The 24,053-nt window shown below is 36.1% G+C and overlaps 1 protein-coding gene across 10 annotated transcripts in view; it reads right to left on the bottom strand.

Annotated features, from left to right (window-relative positions):
- The window catches only part of ATRX (ATRX, chromatin remodeler), a 288,314-nt gene that overhangs the window by 29,004 nt on the left and 235,257 nt on the right, over positions 1–24,053 (bottom strand). For all 10 annotated transcript variants that reach the window (XM_003360375.5, XM_021080085.1, XM_021080083.1 and 7 more), the window contains 3 exons: positions 18,711–18,819; positions 8,568–8,745; positions 6,551–6,745 (listed from right to left, as the gene is read on the bottom strand). In XM_003360375.5, coding sequence (XP_003360423.5) covers positions 6,551–6,745; positions 8,568–8,745; positions 18,711–18,819 — 482 coding nt within the window. The remainder of the gene's footprint in view (positions 1–6,550; positions 6,746–8,567; positions 8,746–18,710; positions 18,820–24,053) is intronic.

Here is a 24,053-nt window from a genome sequence, read left to right on the forward strand (position 1 = left end):
TGTCTTTCTCTGTCTGACTTACTTCACTCAGCATGATAATCTCTAGGTCCATCCATGTTGCTGCAAATGGCATTATTTCATTTTTTTAAAGGCTGTATATATGTACAATATCTTCTTTATCCATTCCTCTGTTGATAGACATCTAGCTTGCTTCCATGTCTTGGCTATTGTAAATTGTGCTGCAGTGGGCACTGGGGTGCATGTATCTTTTCAAATTATGGTGTTCTCTGGATATATGCACAGGAGTGGGACTTCTGGATCATACGGTAGTTCTACTTTTAGTTTTTTAAGGAAACTTCATACTGTTTTCCATAGTGGTTGTACCAATTTACATTTTCATGCACCTATGGTCAATTAATCTATGACAAAGGAGGCAAGAATATACAATGGAGAAAAGACAGTCTCTTCAATAAGTGGTGCTGAGAAAACTGGACAGCTACATGTAAAAGAATGAAATTAGAACATTCTCTAACACCATAAATGAAACTCAAAATGGATTAAAGACTTAAATGTAAGACTGGATACTATAAAACTCTTAGAGGAAAACATAGCCAGAACATTCTTTGACATAAACCAAAGCAATATCTTTGCGGATCCACCTCCCAGAGTAATGTCAATAAAAAATAAACAAACAAATGGGACCTAATTATGCTTAAAAGCTTTTGTATGGCAAAGGAAACCATAATCGAAACAAAAAGACAGGAGGAGTTCCTGCTGCGTGGCACAGCAGGTTAAGAATCTGACTGCCTGGCTCAGATCACTGTGGAGGTGTGGGTTTGATCCTTGGCCCGACACAGTGGGTTAAAGGACCCAACCCTGCCCCAATTGCAGCCTAGATTAAATTTCTGGTCCAGGAACTATGCTGCGAGCTATGCTGCGAGTGTGGCCATTGGGAAAAAAAGACAACACATAGAATGGGAGAAAGTATTTGCAAATGAAGCAATCAACAAGAGATTAATCTCCAAAATACACAAACAGCTCATGCAGCTCAACATCAAAAAAACCAAACAACCCAACCAAAACTGGACAGAAGACCTAAATAGACATTTCTCCAAAGAAGACATACAATGGCCAAAAAAACACATGAAAAGATGCTCAACACTGTTAATTATTAGAGAAAAGCAAATCAAAACTACTACTATGAGGTACCACCTCACACTGGTCAGAATGATCATCGAAAGTCTATGAACAATAAATGCTGAAGAGCATGTGGAGAAAAAGGGAACTCTCCTAAAATGTTGGTGGGAATGTAAGTTGGTAGAGACTCTCTAACTTCTATGATCTGATTCTTATCCACCTTTCCAGTCTTTTCTCTCACTTCTTCCCATGCCAACCCTTACTCTACACACCACTACCTCTTTATACTCCATTAATTATTTTTAACTACCTGAGGCTCCTGAAACTTGCAATGCTGTTTTATACATGTGTTTCATTTTTTCTGCTCCTCCCCTTAAAGAGCCTTCATCTTTTGCCTTCATAGCAATGCAAACAACTACCATGTCTATTTTCAGCATCAGTTCAAGTTCTCCTAATAGCAACTCCCCATCCCCAACTTTTCCAAAAAGGAACTGAATATTCCTTACTGTACAGGGTACCTATACATATTTCTATTATAGAACCCATAATTTTTATTTTATTTATACTTGCTTAAGGTATGCTTATTAGACTGTAGGCTTCCTGGGAACAGGAATCTAGTCTTATTTATCAATATGTCCTTAGTAACTAGCATGACTGGCACACTGCAGGTACCTGCAAAGTTTTAAACCAGTGAATGAATAAATAAGCTTAATTATTTAGGTTTAAGTTTTTTTTCCACTGCCTATGAATTAAAAGCTACAGTCTATCATCAGTGATTGAGTTCCATCATTCATTTACTTGAAATTTCTCTTACACTCCACAATCATCACCCTTTTATTTGTCCTTATCCTGCACTTTAATGCCAGATGAATTTTCCAAAAGCCCGCATTTCTCATACAAGAGCCCCATTCATGAACTAATAGTAGATACCATTTTAAATCCAAATGCCTACATTTACTTTTAATAGCTCCACAAGCTGGCTCTGCCTTACCTATCCAATTTTAACTCATCACCTGGCCAATTTCTTCATCATACTTTGAATCTAGTATCCAAAAACTTTTTTTTTTTTTTGCTTTTTAAATTTTTAATTTTTTTTTTTTTTTTTAGAGCAGCACCTGTGGGATATGGAAGTAATCAGAGCTACAGCTGCCGGCCTATGTCACAGCCACAGCAACTGGGGATCCAAGCCGCCTCTGTGACACTCAACACAGCTCACGGCAATGCCAGATCCTAACCCACTGAGCAAGGCCAGGCATCAAACCCGCATCCTCATGAATCCTAGTTGGGTTGTTAACTGTTGAGCTACAGAGGGAACTCCCTAGTACTTGAATTCTTACCTTTCCGTTTCTTCAAAGTGTTTCACCCTACATTCATACCTCACTCCTACCTAATCCAATTAAATACTAGCCATCATTTATGGATCAGTTTGATATTTTCCATTAAAATTGTAATTTAATGTTCCATACACCGCATTTTAACTATATACTATAGCAAATCCATTCAGTACCAGTCACATTACCACTTCATTCTTTTTTTTTTTTTTTTTTTTTTTTTTGGTCTTTTTGCTATTTCTTGGGTCGCTCCCGCGGCATATGGAGGTTCCCAGGCTAGGGGTCCAATCGGAGCTGTAGCCACCAGCCTATGCCAGAGCCACAGCAACGCAGGATCCGAGCCGTGTCTGCAACCTACACCACAGCTCACGGCAATGCTGGATCGTCAACCCACTGAGCAAGAGCAGGGACCGAACCCGCAACCTCATGGTTCCTAGTCGGATTCGTTAACCACTGCGCCACGACGGGAACTCCCACTTCATTCTTTTTAAGAATATTACTTTTTTATCCCCAGTGGACTATCACCTCCTTCAGGTAAATCTCATATACATCCTATTGTATTTTCTTTTAGATCCCTGACAGTTCTTAGTTACTATGATAGTAAGGCATCATCATATCGTAGGGTTTTAAAAATATATTTAAAGTTTTTTTTAAACTAAAAAAATCCTCTACTTAAATGAAATACTATGTCACAGCCCAATACATAAAAGAGGTAAAAGAGACTCTGAAAAGTACTGCCTGTCTGGCCTTTCCCTACTGCTCAGCAACATAGCAGCCCTGGGTCACCTGTGCAAATTTCCTGGAGCTCCCTGGAATACAATTTGAAAACTAATGTGTTCAAGTACTAGCTCTAACACTTATTGGTCATGTACCCTTGGGTAATCACTAACTTTCTAAACTTCAGTTTCCTGAGATAATGAATATGTATGAGAAAGGCCTTTGTAAACTTTAAAGCTTTCTATAAATTTGAGGAATTTACAACTTCAGAAGCCATTGTCTAAACTGGTTATATTATACAATCTTAACAACAGTTATATCACACAATGGTACTGACTGTGAAAACATTCTATATTTTAAAATCCAGTTTTATTTAAAATAAAGCATTTTAAATATCAGTCACTTTGGTCCTCTGCCTTGTTTCCTGTACCTAGAATTAACTTTCTGATCTCCATTTGGGAGCAATAAAGTGTAATGATTAAGAAGACATACTTTTGAGTTAGGCAGACTTGTTTTCAAGCCCAGCTTCACCACTAATTAGGTATGTAAACTTGGATGAGTTACATAAACTCTCCAAGCCTTAATTTCCTCATGAAAACAGCACTATCAGCTTTTCAGTTACTGCTAGATTAAAGAACATAATCTAACAAATTGTTTTCACACAGAGTATAAAACTTTTAGGGAGTTCCCGTCGTGGCTCAGTGGTTAACGAATCCGACTAGGAACCATGAGGTGGCGGCTTCAATCCCTGGCCTCGCTCAGTGGGTTAAGGATCCAGCGTTGCTGTGAGCTGTGGTGTAGGTCACAGACATGGCTCGGATCCCACGTTGCTGTGGCTCTGATGTACACCAGCGGCTGCAGCTCCAACTAGACCCCTAACCTGGGAACCTCCACGTGCCCTGGGTGCAGCCCTAGAATAAATTAAAAAAAAAAAAAAGTATGAAACTTAGTAAGAAATTAGTAACTATTACTTTCCTCTTGGGAAGCGCTGTGAGAGAGTTGAAGCACTGTGCATTAAAGTAGCATTCAATATTCCTTTTTTTTTTTTTTTTTGGTCTTTTTGTCTTTTTAGGGCAGCACTCACAGCATATGGAGGTTCTGAGGCTAGGGGTCCAATTGGAGCTGTAGCTGCTGGCCTATGCTACAGCCACAGCAACCGCCAGATCCGAGCCACGTCTTCGACGTACACTACAACTCACAGCAACCCTGGACCCTTAACCCACTGAGCGAGGCCAGGGATCGAACCCACATCTTCATGGATGCTAGTTGGGTTCACTAACTGCTGAGCCATGACGGGAACTCCTCCTTTTCCTTTTTTACTTGGGTAAAGGACATAGCACCCAAACCAAAATATAGTAAGTAAAGTAAATGAAAAAACATGACACATTTGACGAGTGCCAAATTATAAAACAGATCTTTTCTTTCCAGAATCCTGTAACAATTAAATCACACTTCTTTCCAGCTGGATTTTTAAAATCTTCTTTAAAGTTTGGACAATGTCTTGTTCTTAATATACCCTAACAATACACTTCAAAATCAGCAAAAAATCAGTAGTTTATCAAATTAAATATTTCCTACAATCAGAAATATCAATATTGAAATATAAAAACAAATCTTGTGTGCAGAAAATTTTCCAAAGACTATTCAAGACCCCTACTCACATTCTATAATAATTAAGAAAGGAAGCCAAATCACTATCAATTTTAATATTTCATAACATGGAAATGGAATTGATTCTTTTTTTAAAAGTATTACAAAAATGGTAAATCTTAACACTAATGCAGCCCTAAGCCACTGTCAAAGGGATCTGATACACTGTCACAAAAATCCTTTCCTAAATGTTCTATCAGTGAACTCTAAATGGAAGAAAAGTATACTGATTAGAAAAACAAAATATTTGCTTACAGACAAAGGACATTTTAAAAATTTCCCCAAATGCTTAATGTTACTTTAACTGATATATATACACTGAAAGTTTACTGGAGATATCACTGATTTACATTAACATTAGAAATGTATTTATTCCTATCATCTTTTGCTTTAATCAAATGTGTCCAACTATATGAAGAACTAAGATATTTTAAGTTTATTTTTTAAACAAATGACTAAAGTGACTTTGGTAAAGTGACACTGTAACCTGGTAGCTGCTTTCCCAATTCTCTTTAACAGCTACATGGAACATTAAGTGCTTAAATTTCAAACCAAGACAACAGAAAAAAAAACCTCCCCCAATAACTCCCCCAAAATGACATTTTAGATAACTAGAATAGGTTTACATATATAAATTCTTTATTTAGATCAGAGAACATATGGTTTTCTCTCATGTTCAAAAAGGTCAAAATTATATATACCATATTAAATTTCTATATCAATGTTTTATTCAGGAAGAATGGATCAGAAGACAGATGCAGATATTATTACTGGCTCTGACACTAATTAGCTGAAAACTGGGCAAGTCACTGAATATCTCTGATCCTAAGTTACCCATCTATAAAATGAGAGATCCCTTTTCTAAGAGTGAAGGTCTTCCTTGCTTTATTTATTTTTTTATACTTTTTAAAAATTAAAATATAGTTGAGTTACAATGTTGTACCAATTTCTGCTTTACAGCCAAGTAACCCAGTCATACACATATACACATTCCTTTTCTTTTTCTTTTATTATCTTCCATCATGATCTATCACAAGAGATGAGATATAGTTCCCTGTGCTATAAAGTAGGTTACTTGGTTTATGACAGCAAAAAATATCAAGTAAGAGACACTTTTATTTGCTGATTCTTTTTTCTTTCTCTCTCTCCTTTTTTTAAGGGCCACACCTGTGGCATATGGAAGTTCCTGGGGCTAGTGGCTGAATCGGAGCTGTAGCTGCCAGTCTAAGCTACAGCCACAGCAACACTAAACCCAAGCAGCATCTGCAACTTATACCACAGCTTGCAGCAATGCTAGATCTTTAATGCGCCAAGCGAGGCCAAGGATCAAATGTCTATCCTCACGGACACTATGTTGGGTTCTTAACCCACTGAGCGACAACAGGAATTCCTATTTGCTTGAGTCTTAATTTGCAATATGACAACAAAAAAATGTTAAGGAAAAGACAATTAAATCTTACATAAAATTATTAAAATTATGTATGCCCTTTACTGGAGATTATTAAAAGAGAACCATACTACTTCCTTTAAGATTTCTACTCAGAAATCTTTTTCTGTAGGGCTGAATTTTTTATATGGCATAAATTATATATTTCATATTACACTATCTTTTGTGGCATTTTGTGGAGAACTGACCTCTCATTTAAATACAATTTTATTCTCTTTGCAAAATTCTGAAATGTAGTCTTAGATGACTAACTTTCATAGTAGTAATAAAATTTCCTTCGTCTGTGTTAGGATTTTTTTAAGCAAATAACCTCAAGATGTTTGTTTACCTTTGGCAGCATGGGAGTATCCCTTTTCTTCTTCTTTTCTGAATTAGGGTCATCTAACAAGTCTGGCTCAAAGGTATAAAGTTCAGTAAGCTCATTCATGGTGAAATGACGTTCAACTTGCTGTTGATCAACAACGCGAAAAGAGAGTGACTGCTTAGTGACTTGCCGATCATAAATTTTATCTTCCATGGTTCCCTTTGTAAAAAAAGAAGGAACAATACACAAAATAAATAAGTTTTTGGAGATCCTACTGTGGCACAGCAGAAATGAATCCAACTAGTATCCATGAGAATGGGGGTTTGATCCCTGGCCTTGCTCAATGGGTCGGGGATCCAGTGTTTCCATGAGTTGTGGTGTAGGCCAGCAGCTGCAGCTCCAGTTCAACCCCTAGCCTAGGAACTCACATATGCTGCAGGTGTGGCCCTAAAAGTAAAAGCAAAAATAAGTTAAAAAATAAATAATTTTGTAAATATGAAACTTAATCAAGGAGAAATATAGTATTCATTAACACAAAATAGCAAAATTTCATGGTAATATAATGCTATGAGGCAAATTTTATGAGCAATGCTAATTAATTCTTCACGAGGAATTTTCTGGAGTAGTTGACCTTGACCAAAAAAAAAAAAAAAAAACAAAAAAACCCCAAAAAACAAAACTATACTACTGATAATCATTCTATATTTTTGATCAATATGCATTTATGTGTTGCTTTATATATTTCTGTACTTGGTGGAAGCAAGCAGATACCAAGGTAAACAGAATAAAAGAGTACATGAAATAAGATTCTAGGGGATGGGAGTTCCCATTGTAGCACAGTGGAAATGAATCTGAGTAGTATCCATGAGGATGTGGGTTTGACCTCTGGCCTTGCTCAGTGGGTTGGGGATCCGGCGTTGCCGCAAGCTGTGGTGTAGGTGGCAGATGTGGCTTGGATCCCACATTGCTCTGGCTGTGATGTAGGCTGGTGGCTATAGCTCCGATTTGACCCCTAGCCTAGGAACTTCCATATGCTGTGGGTATGGCCCTAAAAGTCAAAAAAAGAAAAAAAAAACATTTTAGGGGGTTTACTGATGTCAGAATGCAAGAGAGTAATTTATTTTCAATGTAATATATTCCCAATGATCACAACGAATTATATAAATATTACTTTCTATAACTTTAGGACAAAAAAATAATTACTAAAATGCCATATCCATTATATATTTTACACAGTATTCTGAACTAGAATGTAAAGGAGCTTTTAATTTAAATAACAGGAAAGGGTTTACAGTGTAGTTTACCAATTATATTATGTACTCTTATGTATGAGCAAGGATCTACCAATAAAATCCAGTCCCTGGTTGAGAAACCCAGATTTGGAGGCAGGTGGAGAAGGTAGTATTTGCTCCCAAAAATGTACCAGTTAAAAGGGCAACTTGATTATAAACCTGTATAGACATTGAACTGCATCCACTTCTTTGATTTCACTTATTTTCCTTAAATTTCAGTTTGTTTTTTAATACCTCAGTTTATATGTAAAGGAAATTACTTTCATATTCTTGACTAGAAAGTGCTAAATCTTTTTTTTTGTAATGATTCCTTGTTATTATAATACATTAACTTTTTATTCCTAATTTACCCACATTCTTCACACTAAGAGAATATCTGGTGGCCACTAAAAACAATGATTGTTTGACCTCTACACCTATAAGAAAATCAGATTTAGTTATTGGCTTTTCCATGCTAAGTCAAAGAGCTATAAATGTTTAACTTTCTTTAACTAGCAAGAAAATGCTAAGTCAGTTTACTCGTGGAAATCTATCTCAACCTGAGAAAGCTAATATTAGAGACCTGAACAAACTACAAAACAGAAAATCATAAGAAACCAAAATTGACTTCTTGCTGCTTTATGAACAGGAATGATCTTTTCAACTTAGTTTGCCTCTCTTATAATCCAAGTATGTTCTGAACTCCAAAAATATTATCAGCTTCACCCAACCTTTCAATATGAAAAAGAGAATATAAATTACAAACCTACCTGAGCTAAGAACCTATATACATATACAGGTTTAGTTTGTCCAAAGCGATAAACTCTGAATATACTCTGGATGTCATAAGATGGATTCCAAGATGCATCAAATATAATCACTCGATTAGCAGCTACCAGATTAATTCCAAGAGATCCTGCTTTGGTGGAAATGATAAACAATCTTCCTCTGAAAATGAAAATATACAATGAATGTTTAGTAATGAGTGCTTCACAGATATTTTACTTATCATATGACTTTTTAATTAATTCTAAGACAGTTTTTTGAACAATCGTAAGTTCAGAGAATTCATTTCTCACTTACTGAAAAAAAAAAAAGACATGTTTAAGGACTTTGGTTGATGATTTATATGCCCAATAAGAATGTTAGTACTGGAAAACAAAATAGTCTGATTTGGGAGTAAAGATAATTATGGAAATCATATATTTACAATGTATTCAAGGTATTTATAGATTTGTCAGTAAATACAGAAAATTTATGTATAACTCAAAAGAACATATTGTGTTCAGTAGTGTCTGAGCACTAAGTACAACAAAATAAAGGACACTGCCCAAGTTGCTGAGTGTAGTAGGGGTGACTTGACATGCAGTTATAATATAATGTAATAAATATAAGGAGAGGAGTTTATGGCGTGGTGCAGTGGTTAACAAATCCGACTAGGAACCATGAGGTTGCAGGTTCGATCCCTGGCCTCACTCAGTGGGTTAAGGATCCGGCGTTGCCATGAGCTGTGTTGTAGGTTGCAGATGTGGCTCAGATCCCGTGTTGCTGTGGCTCCAGCGTAGGCTGGTGGCTACAGCTCCTATTCAACCCTAGCCTGGGAACCTCCATATGCTGAAGGAGCGGCTCAAGAAAAGGCGAAAAGACAAAAAAAAAAGAAAGAAAGAGAGAGAGAAAAGTAAGATGCAAAGTACTGAGGTAACTAACTAAAACAGGATCAAAAAGACAGAGGGCTCTAAGAAGAATGTATTCAAGAAGGAAAAAAAAAACCCTGATAGATTACCTGCTGCATTGGAACACAAGAATTTATATATTTTTGTAGAAAAATGTAAGAATGAATCAGCGATAGTCATAGAAAACTAAGCAAAACCATTACTTCAAGAAAAATGAATATGTACACAAAAAGGAAAAGTCATCATAGTATTTTAAATGACTTAAGTGTGAATATTTACAGTCACAATAAAGAAAATACCCCAAATTGATTTAAGCAAATATTCTGAAAAAAGGTATTGGGAAAATGAATGTAGAAAAGTATGTAGGTACATGTGAGTAAACTTCCACCTTAAAATGTAGAAAAGACATACATAAACAGAATAAAAGAGTACATGAAATAAGACTTTAGGGAGTTACTGACGGAAGAATAACCAGAACTGCCGAGAGTTGAAACCAAAATTGATTATCTGCAGAGAGTGGAAGTCATGGGTAGAAAGGGGTTGGTCAAGAAACTAATCTTTATTTAAGCCTTGTAAAACTTTAAAAAATATGTAAATATATTAATTTGATATAAATAAAATTTTAATTTACAAAAATTATATATAACATTTTAAAAATATATAAACAAGTTTAAAGGAAAAGAATTCCCTACTCTCCAAAAACAATCTCAATTCAAATCATGATATATTTTCTATAGGTTTCTTTTTTCTAAGCACATACTTTTTTTGTTTTATTCAGACAAGATAATCTGTGTATACAGTTTATATTATGAGCATTTCCTAAAATTTCTTGGTAAACATCATGCTTGGTAGCTGCATAATATTCCACTGGATGACTAGATAACTTGTTTACAGCTGGCAGCTTAGAGTGAGAAAAAACCTGGAATATAATAAGCTCTCAACAATCATCACAAAATGCCATTATACACCAAGCTGTACTTTCTATAATTTCATGACAAAATATAGTAACTAAAATGCCACACCTAGTACAGATATAGTATTGTAAACTAGAATGCAAAGAAGCTCAAAATTTAACTAATGAGAAAGAGCTTATAAGTAACAAAAATCCTGATACAAAATGAACTGTAGTACTAAAGTCATGTTTTATATCAACTTGGAGCTACCCACATGTCTAGGAATACAGACTACAGAAATTATCAGAAATGCAAGAAAATATATTCATCACACTGTTATTTACAAGGACATAAGTTCGATAATAAAAAAAATGTACAACACAGAAGGATGTACACTCTGGCTATTCAACAGGTTACGTTACCATTAAAAATACACAATATTATGTGAAAAAAAGCAGGATATAAAGCCTTATTAAGTGTAATTGCAATTGCACTAAAAAATAAAACATATACATACATACATACAATGTTAAATGTTTATCTCTGGTCACTGGGATTACGATAATTATTTTCTTTATACTTATCTATAAAACAAACTCATTACAGAGAACAAACTGTGTTTTCTTTAATTACTGGACATATTTAAGGGTTTATGGGCAAATGCTGCTCCACAATGACTCCAGTCATTACAGATCTATTCTACACCAACAGAAGGATCAAGCATATAGAATGGCATGAACTATATAGGTTAAAAAAAAATACACACAAGAAAAAAAGAAACATAGTTGAGAACTTCAAAACTCTTTGGCATCTATCCACTCATGAAGAGGTGAATGGGTTTAATAAACATGTTTATCAAACTGCTATTAATCCCAAGTACTGAGCTACTCGGGGAATTCAAAAGATGAAAAAATATCATCAAAATATCTGGTCACTGCACTAAAGGAGATCACCATTAAAAAAATAGACATATAAACAACTGTAATGCAGTCTAATTTGCAATAATAGAGGTACTTATTTACAAGGTATATTTACAAGGTATATTATTTACAAGGTATATGTGCTCAACGACATAGATTTTGGTTTTTAGAAGCATACAAGTGGGAAGCAAACTTATTTAATTTTGCCCTCAAAAGAAAAACAAGCAAAGAGAGATTCAAGTGACTGAATTGATATCAAGAGTTACTTTACAACTACTTAATCTTTAATATTATTCAGTGTGGAATATACAAGTTCATAAACTAACCAGCATATTATATTTTCTTAATACTAAATATTAGTATTGAAGTACACACTAAGGAGTTCCCTTGTGGCACAGCAGGTAAGGATTCAGTGTTGTCAATGCATTGGCTTGGGTAGCTAATGTGGCAGAGAATTGATCCCTGGCTTGGGAACTTCCACATATAGCAGGCATGACCAAACAAATAAAGTACACGCAAAACCAAATAAAATTAAAATATGAACTATTATTTAAATAGTGCTTCTGGAGTTCCCGTCGTGGCGCAGTGGTTAACGAATCCGACTAGGAACCATGAGGTTGCGGGTTCGGTCCCTGCCCTTGCTCAGTGGGTTAACGATCTGGCGTTGCCGTGAGCTGTGGTGTAGGTTGCAGACGCGGCTCGGATCCCGCGTTGCTGTGGCTCTGGCGTAGGCCGGTGGCTACAGCTCCGATTCAACCCCTAGCCTGGGAACCTCCATATGCCGCGGGAGCGGCCCAAGAAATAGCAACAACAACAACAACAACAAAAGACAAAAAGACCAAATAAATAAATAAATAAATAAATAGTGCTTCTATAAACCTTTTTGTATATGTTTTTTGACAAAAACATGTACGCAGTTCTATTAGGTATATACCTAACAGTAGACTTGCTGGGTCATAGGGTAGGTATGTTGTACTGTTAAAGCTGAGCAAATAGTTCACCAAAATGATTATTCCAATTTATATTCCCACCAGCAATGTATGAGAATTCCAGATGTTCCAGATCCTAGACAACATGTGGAATTGCCTTTTTGTAAATTATAACCTTTATAATAATAGTTTAAAGTTCACAAGAATTTGCAACAGTAGCACAGAGAGTCCCCATGTACCCTTCATCCAGTTTTCCCCAATAGTAATAATTTACATAGCTATACAGTACTATACTGTCAAAAACAGTTTGGTGCAATACTCTGAACTCAGGCACAGAACTTATTAGGATTTACTGGTTTTCATGTGTATTTTTATTGTTTGGTATATAGCTCTATGAAATCATGTAACCATTACCACAAGCAGGAACCTGAACTGTTCCATCACTACAAAACACCTCCCACATGTTATCCCTTAGTATTAACACTCTCCTCTTAACCCTAATCCCTGGTAACCACTAATTTGTTCTCTATCACTATAATTTTGTCACATCAAGAATGCCATATGAATGGAATCACATAATATGTAACCTTTTAAGACTGGCATTTTTCACTCAGCATAGTTCCCTTGAGGTTCATCCCAGTTGTTTGGATACTTACCACTAGTTCATTTCTTTTTACTGCTGAACAGTATTCCATTATACAGAAATACTACAATTTGTTTATCCGTTCACATGTTAAAGGGCCTTTGGGTTGTTTCCAGTTTTTGGCTATTACAAGTAAAGCTGGTATGAACATCTGTGTTTGGGTTTCTATGTGAAAATAAGTTTTCATTTCTCTGGCATAAATTTCAAGAGTGTGACTGAAGGGTTTTTGATTAAGTATGTTTGTTTAGTTAAAAAAAAAAAACAACAACAAAACACTACCAAGTGTTTTCCAGGAAGAGTGGCTGTGCCATTTCACTTCCTCATCAGCATTGAGAGACAAATTCAGTTTCTCTGCAACCTCACCAGCATTTGATAGAATTACTATTTTTTATTTTTAGCCATTCTGATAGATATGAAGTGGTACCTTTTGTGGTTTTAATTTACATTTCCCTGTTAACTAGTAATGTTGAAATCTTTTCATGTGCTTATCTGCCATGCACAGATCTCCTTCAGTGAGGTGTGAGTTAAGTCCTTATATCATTTTCTAACTGAAAAACATTTTTCTTATTGTTACATTTAGATAATTCTTCATATACCCTAGATATGTGTCCTCTGTTAGATATGCAATTTCAAATATTTTCTCCAAGTCTGTGGCTTGTCTTTTCCTCTTCTCCACAAAGTCTCTCACAGACAAAAGGTTTTTTTGTAGCTCTAAATTTTTAATAAAAGTATACTTAAAGGACATGTACAATAGAATTTTGGCTGCAATTACATCCTTTGCAATAGTTAAACTTAAGATGAAAACTTTAGGTGTCATCCTAAACATGGACAAAGGGAAACAATTTTTCAAAATTCTTTCAGGGATGAATGCTCAAAGTTTTGAACACCACTCTCTTAGGCCTGCACTGCTTTACCCTAGTCAGAGGTCAGCCCAGCATCCAAAACTAGCCAACTGAAACAGATAAAAGCTTAAAATTAAAAAAAAAAAAATTTGGCCACATCCATGGGATGTAGAAGTTCTCAGGCCAGGAATCAAACCTGCACCACAGCTATAACCAGGGCCACAGAAATAACGTCAGATCCTTAACGCACTGTGTCATGAGGAACTCCCAAAAGTTTTAAAATTTGATTGTCTAATTATTGATTTTTTTCTTTAATGGATTATATACTTTTGGTGTCATGACTAAAAGGTCTTTGCCTCTTAGTTTCTGAAGATTTTTTCTATGTTTTCTTGAACAAAAATATTTTTTAATTTAGATTTATGATCCATTTGACTTGATTTTTGAATAGCGATGAGGCTTAGCTAACGTCTGTTATTGACCTATGAATACCCCATTGTTTCAGCATCATTTGTTGAAAAGGTTATCCTCCTTCCACTGAAACACTTTTGCAACTTTGTCAAAAACAATTTAAACCTGGATTTCTCAGATGGTTAATAAAAATAAGAATTTTTTCCTACATTTATTGGCCATTTGTATATTATCTTTTGTAAATTGTTTTTCAGGTTTTCTGCCCATCTAATAATGAGGTTATCTGGTGTCAAGTGAAAAAAATGCACAGCGTCAGAGTTGTGAGTTAAGTTTTATTTGGGGCAAAGTGAAGGCTATAGTCTAGGAGACAGAATACAGACAGCTCAGAGAAAGTACTCCAAAGAGAGGTAGGGAGGAAGGATAGTATATATGTGATTTTGGTGAAGTGGGAGAGGTACATGCAATCAAGCATACATGTTGCAGAAGGTTGCTGCCAGTCTCATGAAGGTCACAAGGAGAACATGTCACCATGAAGATTTCAGTGCTTTTCTAGATATGAGGAAATATAAGAATTGGGTCCATAAAATCTTTTCCTGAAAATATTTAACTATGTGAAGACCTATTCTGCCAGTTTTTCCTAGAGTACAGAGTGCCTCATCCTTGATCTCTACCCTCAACTCCTCTCAGGGGGTGTTGAAGGTCAGCAGCTGCAGCAGATCATGATTTAATCTGTGTAGAGGTAGACAAATGGTAAATGCCAGTTCATGGCAACTGCCAATCCTGGTATTGTTTAGCCTCCTGATTTTTTTGGCCACACCCACAGCATGTTAAAGCTCCCGGGCCAGGGACTAAACCCAAGCCATGGCAGTGACAACACCAGATCCCTACCCCACTAAGCCACCAGCAAACTCCTAGCCTCCAGATTTTTAAGAATTATTTATATATTCTGGATAAGAGTTACTTTTGGATCTATGTATTAAAAGCAGTTTCTCCTAACTTATGGTTTGCCTTTTCATTTTAATATGAAGTGACTTTGATGAACAGAAGTTCTTAATTTTAATGAAGCTGAACTTAACAATCTTCCCTTTTATGATTAGCATTTTGTCCTATTTATGAAAAATTTCTTACTACAAATCAGGAAAATACTCCCCGCTGTTGCCTTCTAAAAATCTTCATTTTTTTAGCTTCTACATTTAAATCTACAAGCTACTTGGAATTAGTTATCAGGAAAATACAGATTAAGACCCACTATCTATCTATGACAATGGCTTTTATTTTTTTTGATTTTTAAATTTTTATTTATTTATTTATTTGTCTTTTCTAGGGCTGCACTCACAGCATCCCAGGCTAGGGGTCCAATCAGAGCTGTTGCTGCCAGCCTACTCCAGAGCCACGGCAACACCAGATCCGAGCTGAGCCTGCGACCTACACCACAGCTCACGGCAACGCCAGATTCTTAACCCACTGAGCAAGGCCAGGGATCGAACCTGCGACCTCATGGTTCCCAGTTGGATTCATTTCCACTGCACCACAAAGGGAACTCCGAATATTTCTATACCTTGATTGCAGAGATGGTTATGGAAATCTCTAAATATGTGATTTAAAAAAACCCATACGTATGGAGTTCCCATCGTGGCACAGTGGAAACAAATCCGACTAGGAACCATGAGGTCGCAGGTTCGATCCCTGGCCTTGCTCAGTGGGTTAAGAATCTGGCGTTACCGTGGCTCAGGAGTAGGCCGGCAGCAACAGCTCTGATTGGACCCCTAGCCTGGGAACCTCCATATGCCGAGCATGTGGACCTTAAAGGTCAAAAGCCAAAAATAAATTAAAAATTAAAAAATTTTTAAAAACATAGATATATACACACATTGAAACTGTTGATTTCTAGGTTTGGTGATATTATAGGTATGGAAGCTGTAACCATCAGGAGAAATTAGGTGAAAGGGTCACGATACTTCTCTATACTATCTTCGTCAGTCCCTGTGATTCTACACAGAATAAATAAATATAAATATAAATAAATAAAAAGTTTAAAAAATAGGGAGTTTCCGACATGGCTTGGCAGAAACAAATCTGACTGGTATCCATGAGGACGCACGTTTGATCCCTGGCCTTGCTCAGTGGGTTAAGGATCCGGTGTTGATGTGAGCTGCGGTGTAGGTTACAGACACAGCTCTGATCTGGCATTGCTGTGGCTGTGGTGTAGGCCAGCAACTATATCTCTGATTCAACCCCTAGCCTGGAACCTCCATTATGCCGCAGGTGTGGCCCTAAAAAGACCAAAAAAGAAGAGTTTAAAAAAATAGTATCAAGCTAACCAAGGACCCTGAGACTGTTGAAAACTGCTTCCTGGCCACAAAAGACAACATTAGGTCACTATCTTAAAGCTTACTTTAATGTTTCTAACCGCTTAGCCATAAACAAATATTATATTTATATTCTATTTTCTGACAATATTGAGTCATGAGAATATAGAAGATAGACATAATCTTTAACATTTGTGGATTTATCCAGATAGGTTTAGCTACTCAAGAGTAACTCCTCAAATCCTAGATGTGTGTGTGTGTGTGTGTGTGATGAATCTGAATCAGACACTTAATGTAATATGTTTAGGGAGGTTAATTTGCCAGTAAATACGCCTAGCTGATAGCTCACCATCCACATTTTGTAGGATGTTGTTCCCTACTAGTCATCAAGTTTGACTGTTATGGGACAAATCATATGCTATTATGGAACCAATTTGGGAAACTGAGCAAGACAAAGGTTTAGATTAAATTTGACAAATTAGCCTAGGATTACTCAATAAATCTACTTCTTTTTTTTTTTCTTTTGTCTTTTTGCTATTTCTTGGGCTGCTCCTGCTGCACATGGAGGTTCCCAGGCTAGGGGTCGAATCGGAGCTGTAGCCGCCGGCCTACATCAGAGCCACAGCAACGCGGGATCCCAGCCGCGTCTGCAACCTACACCACAGCTCACGGCAACGCTGGATCCTTAACCCACTGAGCAAGGGCAGGGACCAGACCTGCAACCTCATGGTTCCTAGTCGGATTCATTAACCACTGAGCCATGACGGGAACTCCAATAAATCTACTTCGTTACACTCACGCACAAACAATGATTTTTAAAAACATAGCAAACAGAATATAAAAATGTACTTATTCTTTAAATCATTATTTTTTATAAATAACTTTATTGAACTCAAATCATCCCTTTGTAAGCTCTACCGGACTACAGATTTTATTTTATTTATTTATTTATTTTTTACCTTTCCTAGGGCCGCACCTGTGGCATATGGAGGTTCCCAGGCTGGGGGTCGAATCGGAGCTGTAGCAATGCGGGATCTGAGCTGCGTCTGTGACCTACACCACAGCTCACGGCAACGCCAGATCCTTAACCCACTGAGCAAGGCCAGGGATCGAACCCGCGACCTCATGGTTCCTAGTCGGATTCGCTAACCACTGAGCCACGACAGGAACTCCCAGACTACAGATTTTAAATACCTAATAAGAATATCCTATGGTCTAACTGGAATTTCTCTAGTTTTAACCCTAGGTGTATGTAGTTAAGGACTCTGATAGAATTAAAAATGTTTTACACACACCAATATAATATCTTTCACGCTTCAGAAGATTAAGGCATATCTCAGCTGTCATGTCATTAAACTAACCCCATCTTTTCAACGCTTCCTTAAAGTAAATGCCTATGTGTGTGCCCAAATGTTCACATATATGTACATACATAAATTTTCCTTTTCCAAATGAAGTTCAAGTCTGTTAATTACTAACCATTAAAAGCAACAGCAACAACACATATACTACACATCCTCTACCTATAGTGGTTTAAAGTATATAATTCAAATTCCTACAACAAATAAATTGAGAATACCTTGTTAACTTTAAAACCCTCTAAGAGATGTGTCATCAAATATGATATAAAAATGGCCAATAAGCACTTGAAAAGATATTTGACATCATCATTAGTAAAATGCAAATTAAAATCATATGTGATTCCATTACATACCTAATAGAATGGGTACAAATTTTTTAAAATATGAAAATACCAAGTAAACAACTCAAATGTCCTTCAAACGGAAATGGTTAAACAAACTACTCATCCATACAATGAATACATCCATACAATGAAAACTAGGGAAACAAACCATACATCCATAAAACTGATACATCTACAAAATGAAATACTACAACGGAATACTACTAAACAATAAAAAGGAACAAACTACTGACATGCACCAATGTGGATGAATTGCAAAAGCATTTTGCTATATGAAAAAAGTGAAACTGAAAAGGCTACAAGTTGTATGATTCCATGAGTGAATTTCCTGAGGGGTGATGAAACCATTTTATATCTTAATTATATCTGGCATTTGTCAAAAATTATAGTAGCAGATACTTAAAAGAGTAAATTTTACTGTATGTAGATTTAAAATGACTTTTTATTTTTATTTATTTATTTATTTAGACCACACTTGTGGTATACAGAAACTCCCAGGCTATGACGACTCCAAATCCTTAACCACTAGGCCACCAGGTAACTCCTAAAATGACTTTTTATAAATCTATACATTCAGCAAATGCTTCGTACCTCACATTAGTTTCATCATTAAATTCTTCAGCCCATTTTTTCCTTGACTGAGCAGTTGTAGAACCATCTAAACGGTAATAGTCAATGTTTCGAAGCCACTTTCCTTCACCTGAAAATTCAACAAGAAAAAAGAGATTTGATATATATTATCCTAGCAGTAAAAGATTTTCTTCCTTGCTTGCTATTTAAAAGCTAGTTATCCAAAGAGCAGAATATACATTCTTCTCAAGTGCACATGGAATATTTCCCAGATAGATCACATCTTGGGCCACAGCTCAAGCCTTGGTAGATTTTAAAAAGTTGAAATTATCCCATGCATTTTCTCTGACAATAGTGTTATGAAGACTAGAATTCAACTACAAGGAAAAAAAGAGCAAAAATCACAAACTAATGGAAGCTAAACAATATGCTACTGAACAGCCAATAGGTCACTGAAGAAACCAAAGAGGAAATCAAAAGATACTTAGGGACAAATGACAATGAAGATACAACAACCAAAAACCTATGGGACACAACAAAAGCGGTTCTGAGAAGGACATTTATAGCAGTAAAATCTTAACTCAGGAAAGAAGAAAAAGCTCAAATAAACACCCTAAGATTACACCTAACACCACTAGAGAAGAAAGACCAAACACAGCCCAAATTAACAGAAGGACAAAATCATAAAGATCAGAGTAGAAACAAATGAAACAGAGACAAAGAAAACAATAGGGAAGATCAATGAACCCAAAAGTTGGTGCTTTGAAAAGATCAACAAAATTGATAAACTACCTAAAGAGACAATCTCTTAACCAGACTGATCAAGAAAAAAAGAGAACTCAAATCAATAAAATTAGAAGTGAAAAAGGAGAAATTACAACTGACTCCATGGAAATACAAAGGATCATAAGACACTACTATAAGCAACTATATGCCAGTAAAATGGACAACCTAGAAAAATGGACAGATGCCTACAAAGGTACAACCTACCAAGAGAGAACCAGGACGAACTTGAAAATCTGAACAGACCAATCACAAGTACTGAAATTGAAAATGCGATTAAAAATCTTTCAAAAAACAAAAGTCCAGGACCTGATGCCCACACAGGTGAATTCTGTCAAACATTCAGAGTAGAGTTAACACCCATTCCTCTGAAACTCTTTCAAAAAACAGCAGAGGAAGGAATACTCCCAAGCTTATTCTAGAATGCCATCCATCATTGTTTGTTTGATACTAAAACCAAACAAGAATACCACAAAAAAAGAAAATTACAGACCAATATCACTAATGAACATAGACGCAAAAATCCTCAATGAAATACTAGCAAACTGAATCCAAATATATTTTAAAAGAATCATACATCATGATCAAGTGGGATTTATCCCAAGGATGCAGAGATTCTTCAATATCTGCAAATCATCAATGTGATACACCACATCAATAAACTGAAAAATAAAAATCATATGATCATCTCCATAGATGCAGAAAAGACTTTGGACAAAATTCAACATGCATTTATGATAAAAACTCTCCAGACAGTGGGCACAGAGGGTAACTACCTCAACATAATAAAAGCCATATATGAAAAACCCATAGCTAACATCATTCTCAATGGTGAAAAATTGAAAACACCTCCACTAAGATCAGGAATAAGACAAGGATGTCCACTTTCACCACTATTATCAACATAGTTTCGGAAGTCCTAGCCACAGCAATCAGAGAAGAAAAAGAAGTAAAAGGAGTCCAAATTGGAAAAGAAGAAGTAAAACTATCACTGTTTGCAGATGACATGATACTATACCTAGAAAACCCTAAAGACAGCACCAGGAAACTGTTACAACTCATAGTGAATTTGGCAAAGGTGCAGGCTACAAAATTAATACAGTGAAATCAATTGCATTTCTATATACTAACAATGAAAGATCAGAAAGAGAAATCAGAAAAACCATCCCATTTACCACTGCATCAAAAGGAATAAAATACCTAGGAATAAGCCTACCTAAAGAGAGAAAAGAGATATACTCTGAAAACTATGAGGCACTGATGAAAGAATCAAAGACCACAAAAACGAATGGAAAGACATCTGTTTGAATTGTCTTGGATTGGAAGAACCAATATTGTAATTATTGTCAAAATGACTATACTACCCAAGGCAATCTATGGATTCAATGCAACCCCAATCCAATTAGTGAGCACATTCTTCACAGATCTAGAACAGAATATTTTAAAATTTGTAGGGAAACACAAGAGACCCCAAATAGCCAAAGCAATATTGAAAAAGAAAAACGGAAATGGAGGAATCATGCTTCCTGACTTCAGACAATGCTACAAAGTTACAGCTATCAAAACAATATGCTACTGACACAAAAACAGAACTACAGATCAATGTATCGGAATAGAAAGTTAAGCACCTATGGTCACTAATATATGATAAAGGAGGCAAGGACATACAGTGGAAGGAAGATAGTCTCTTCACAAAGTGTTACTGAGAAAACTGGAAAGCTACATGTAGAAGAATGAAAACAGAAAACTATTTACACCATATACAGAAATAAACTCACAACGGATTAAAGACCAAAACATAAGGCCAGATACTATAAAACTCCTAGAGGAAAACAGGCAGAAAGCTCTTTGACATAAATCACAGGAACATCTTGTTTGATCCACCTCTGGAATAATGACAATAAAGATACAAACAAACCAGTGGGACCTAATTAAACTCAAAAGCTTCCTCGCAGCAAAGGAAACCATTAAAAAAAACGAAAATACAACCCACAGAATGGGAGAAATCTTTGCAAAAGATGCAACAGACAATGGCCTAATATCCAAAATATACGAACAACTCAACAACAACAACAAAAAAAAAACAAACAACCCAATTGAAAAACAGGCAGAAGACCTGAATAGACAATTCTCCAAAGAAGGCATATGGATGGCCAATGGGCACATGAAAAAATGCTCAACATCACTAATTATTAGAGAGATGAAATTCAAAACTACAATGAGGTATGAACTCACACTGGTCAGAATGGCCATCATTAACAAGTCAACAAATAACATGCTGGAGAGGGTGTATGTGGAAAAAGGGAACCCTCCTACACTGTTGGGAGAATGTAAATTGACACAACCACTATGGAAAACAGTATGGAGGTACCTCAGAAAACTAATAGAGAATTATCATATGATCCAGCAACCCCACTCCTGGGCATCTATGAAGACAAAAATTTCAATGAAAAAGATACCTGCACCCTTATGTTCACTGCAGCGCTATTCACAATAGCCAAGACAGAAACAACCTAATGTCCATTGACAAAAATATGGATTAAGAAGATGTGTTACATATATATAAAGGAATACTACTCAGTCATAAAAAAGATTAAACTAATGCCATTTGCAGCAACATGGATGGAACCAGAGAGTCTCATACTAAGTGAAGTAAGCCAGAAAGAAAAAGACCAACACCATATGATATCACTTATTTGTGGAATCTAATATATGGCACAGATGATCCTATCTACAAAACAGAAACAGATCACAGCCAAGGAGTAGACTTGTGGTTCTCAGCAGGGAGTGTGGAGGGAGTGGGAAGGACGGGCAGTTCAGGGATTTTGGATGCAAACCCTTATATTTGGAATGGATGGGCAATGGAGCTCTATGGTACATAACAGGGAACTGTGTGTGACTGGGTCGCTTTGCTATACAACAGAAATTGAAGAAACACTGTAAATCAACTATACTTAAAAAATTTTTTTAAAAACCTTGCTGGTTATATATTCTATTTCCACAGCAAGACCCTTTTTTTTTTTTTTGGTCTTGGGCCACACCTGCGGCATATGGAGGTTCCCAGGCTAGGGGTTGAATCGGAGCTGTAGCCACCAGCCTACACCGCAGGCACAGCAATGCAGGATCCGAGCCGTGTCTGTGATCTACACCACAGCTCATGGCAACGCCAGATCCTTAACCCACTAAGCAAGGCCAGGGATTGAACCTGCGACCTCATGGATACTAGTCAGGTTTGTTAACCACTGAGCCACAACAGGAACTCCAGCAAAGGTACTTTTGGAAGGTCTTTCATCTACATGTAAATTTCATAAAATATTTCCTTGATTAGAATCCTTTAAACTTTCAAAACAATATGATTAAGCAGCATTACGCACATAAAACCTCCTTTTAATTAAAACTATAAATGACCAGGTTTTCCCTCTTCTTATTAACAAGTTGATACTAAACAGACAAAAACTAGAGACAAAGAACATATTTATTCATTCACTAAACAAATCTGTACTGAATGCTTATTTATGTGCCAAAAACTATGGTCTAGCCGCAAATATCCACATATGATCCTATTTCATGACAGTAACATGTGTGAGCACGTATGTGCAAGTAAGAACTGTGATTTTATAAGTTAAATACTTGTCAGACATGTCAATATTTGTATAGGGAGGTAAAATTTTAACCAAGGAGCTCCTGTTATTGTTGTTGCAGCTCTGATTCGACCCCTAGCCTGGAAACTTCCATATGCTATAGGTACGGCCCAAAAGGAAAAAAAAAATTTTACCTAAAATTTTACATACAATTATACTAAAATACAAACAAATTAAGTGCTTATGACATTTTTATATTTGATCATACTTAATTTCCATTCTAATTCTTTGACTACAAACATAATACTACTACTTTACCTCCAAGCAAAATTCATGCCCTTAGAGTCTTAACATAAAACAGGCTGACAAAACTCAGATTTACATCTCTCAGAAAACTCTTTACTTAAATTCGGTACATTAGTTTCAAAGATGCTTTTTGGTAATACACTCATTTTAGTTAATACTAATTCTTCTGATGTAATGGCCATACTACTCAAAGCAATCTACAGATATAATGTAATCCCTATCAAAATACCCATGGAATTTTTCACAGAACTAGAATAAAGAACCCCTAAAATTCATGTGGAATCATAAAAGATCCCAAGTTGCCAAAGCAGTACTTAGAAAAAAGAACAAAGCTGGAGGTATCACCTTCACAGACTTCACTTTGTACTACAAAGCTATAATAATCAAAACAATGTGGTACTGGCACAAAAACACACAATGGAACAGGATAGAAAACCCTGAAATAAATCCACACATCTATGGCCAATCTATGACAAAGGAGGCAAGAATATACAATGGCAAAAAGAGAGGTCTCTTCAATAGGGGGCTGGGAAAACTGGACAGCTACATGTATGACAATGAGATTACAACATTTCCTCACACCATATACAAAAATAACCTTCAAGTGGTTTAACGACCTAAGTGGAAGACCTGGAACCATAAAACTCCTAGAAGAGAACATGGGCAGAACACTCTTTGACATAAAATGTAAGGG

Source organism: Sus scrofa, chromosome X (genome assembly GCF_000003025.6).
Source record: "Sus scrofa isolate TJ Tabasco breed Duroc chromosome X, Sscrofa11.1, whole genome shotgun sequence".
In the NCBI taxonomy this organism is placed as follows: domain Eukaryota; kingdom Metazoa; phylum Chordata; class Mammalia; order Artiodactyla; family Suidae; genus Sus; species Sus scrofa.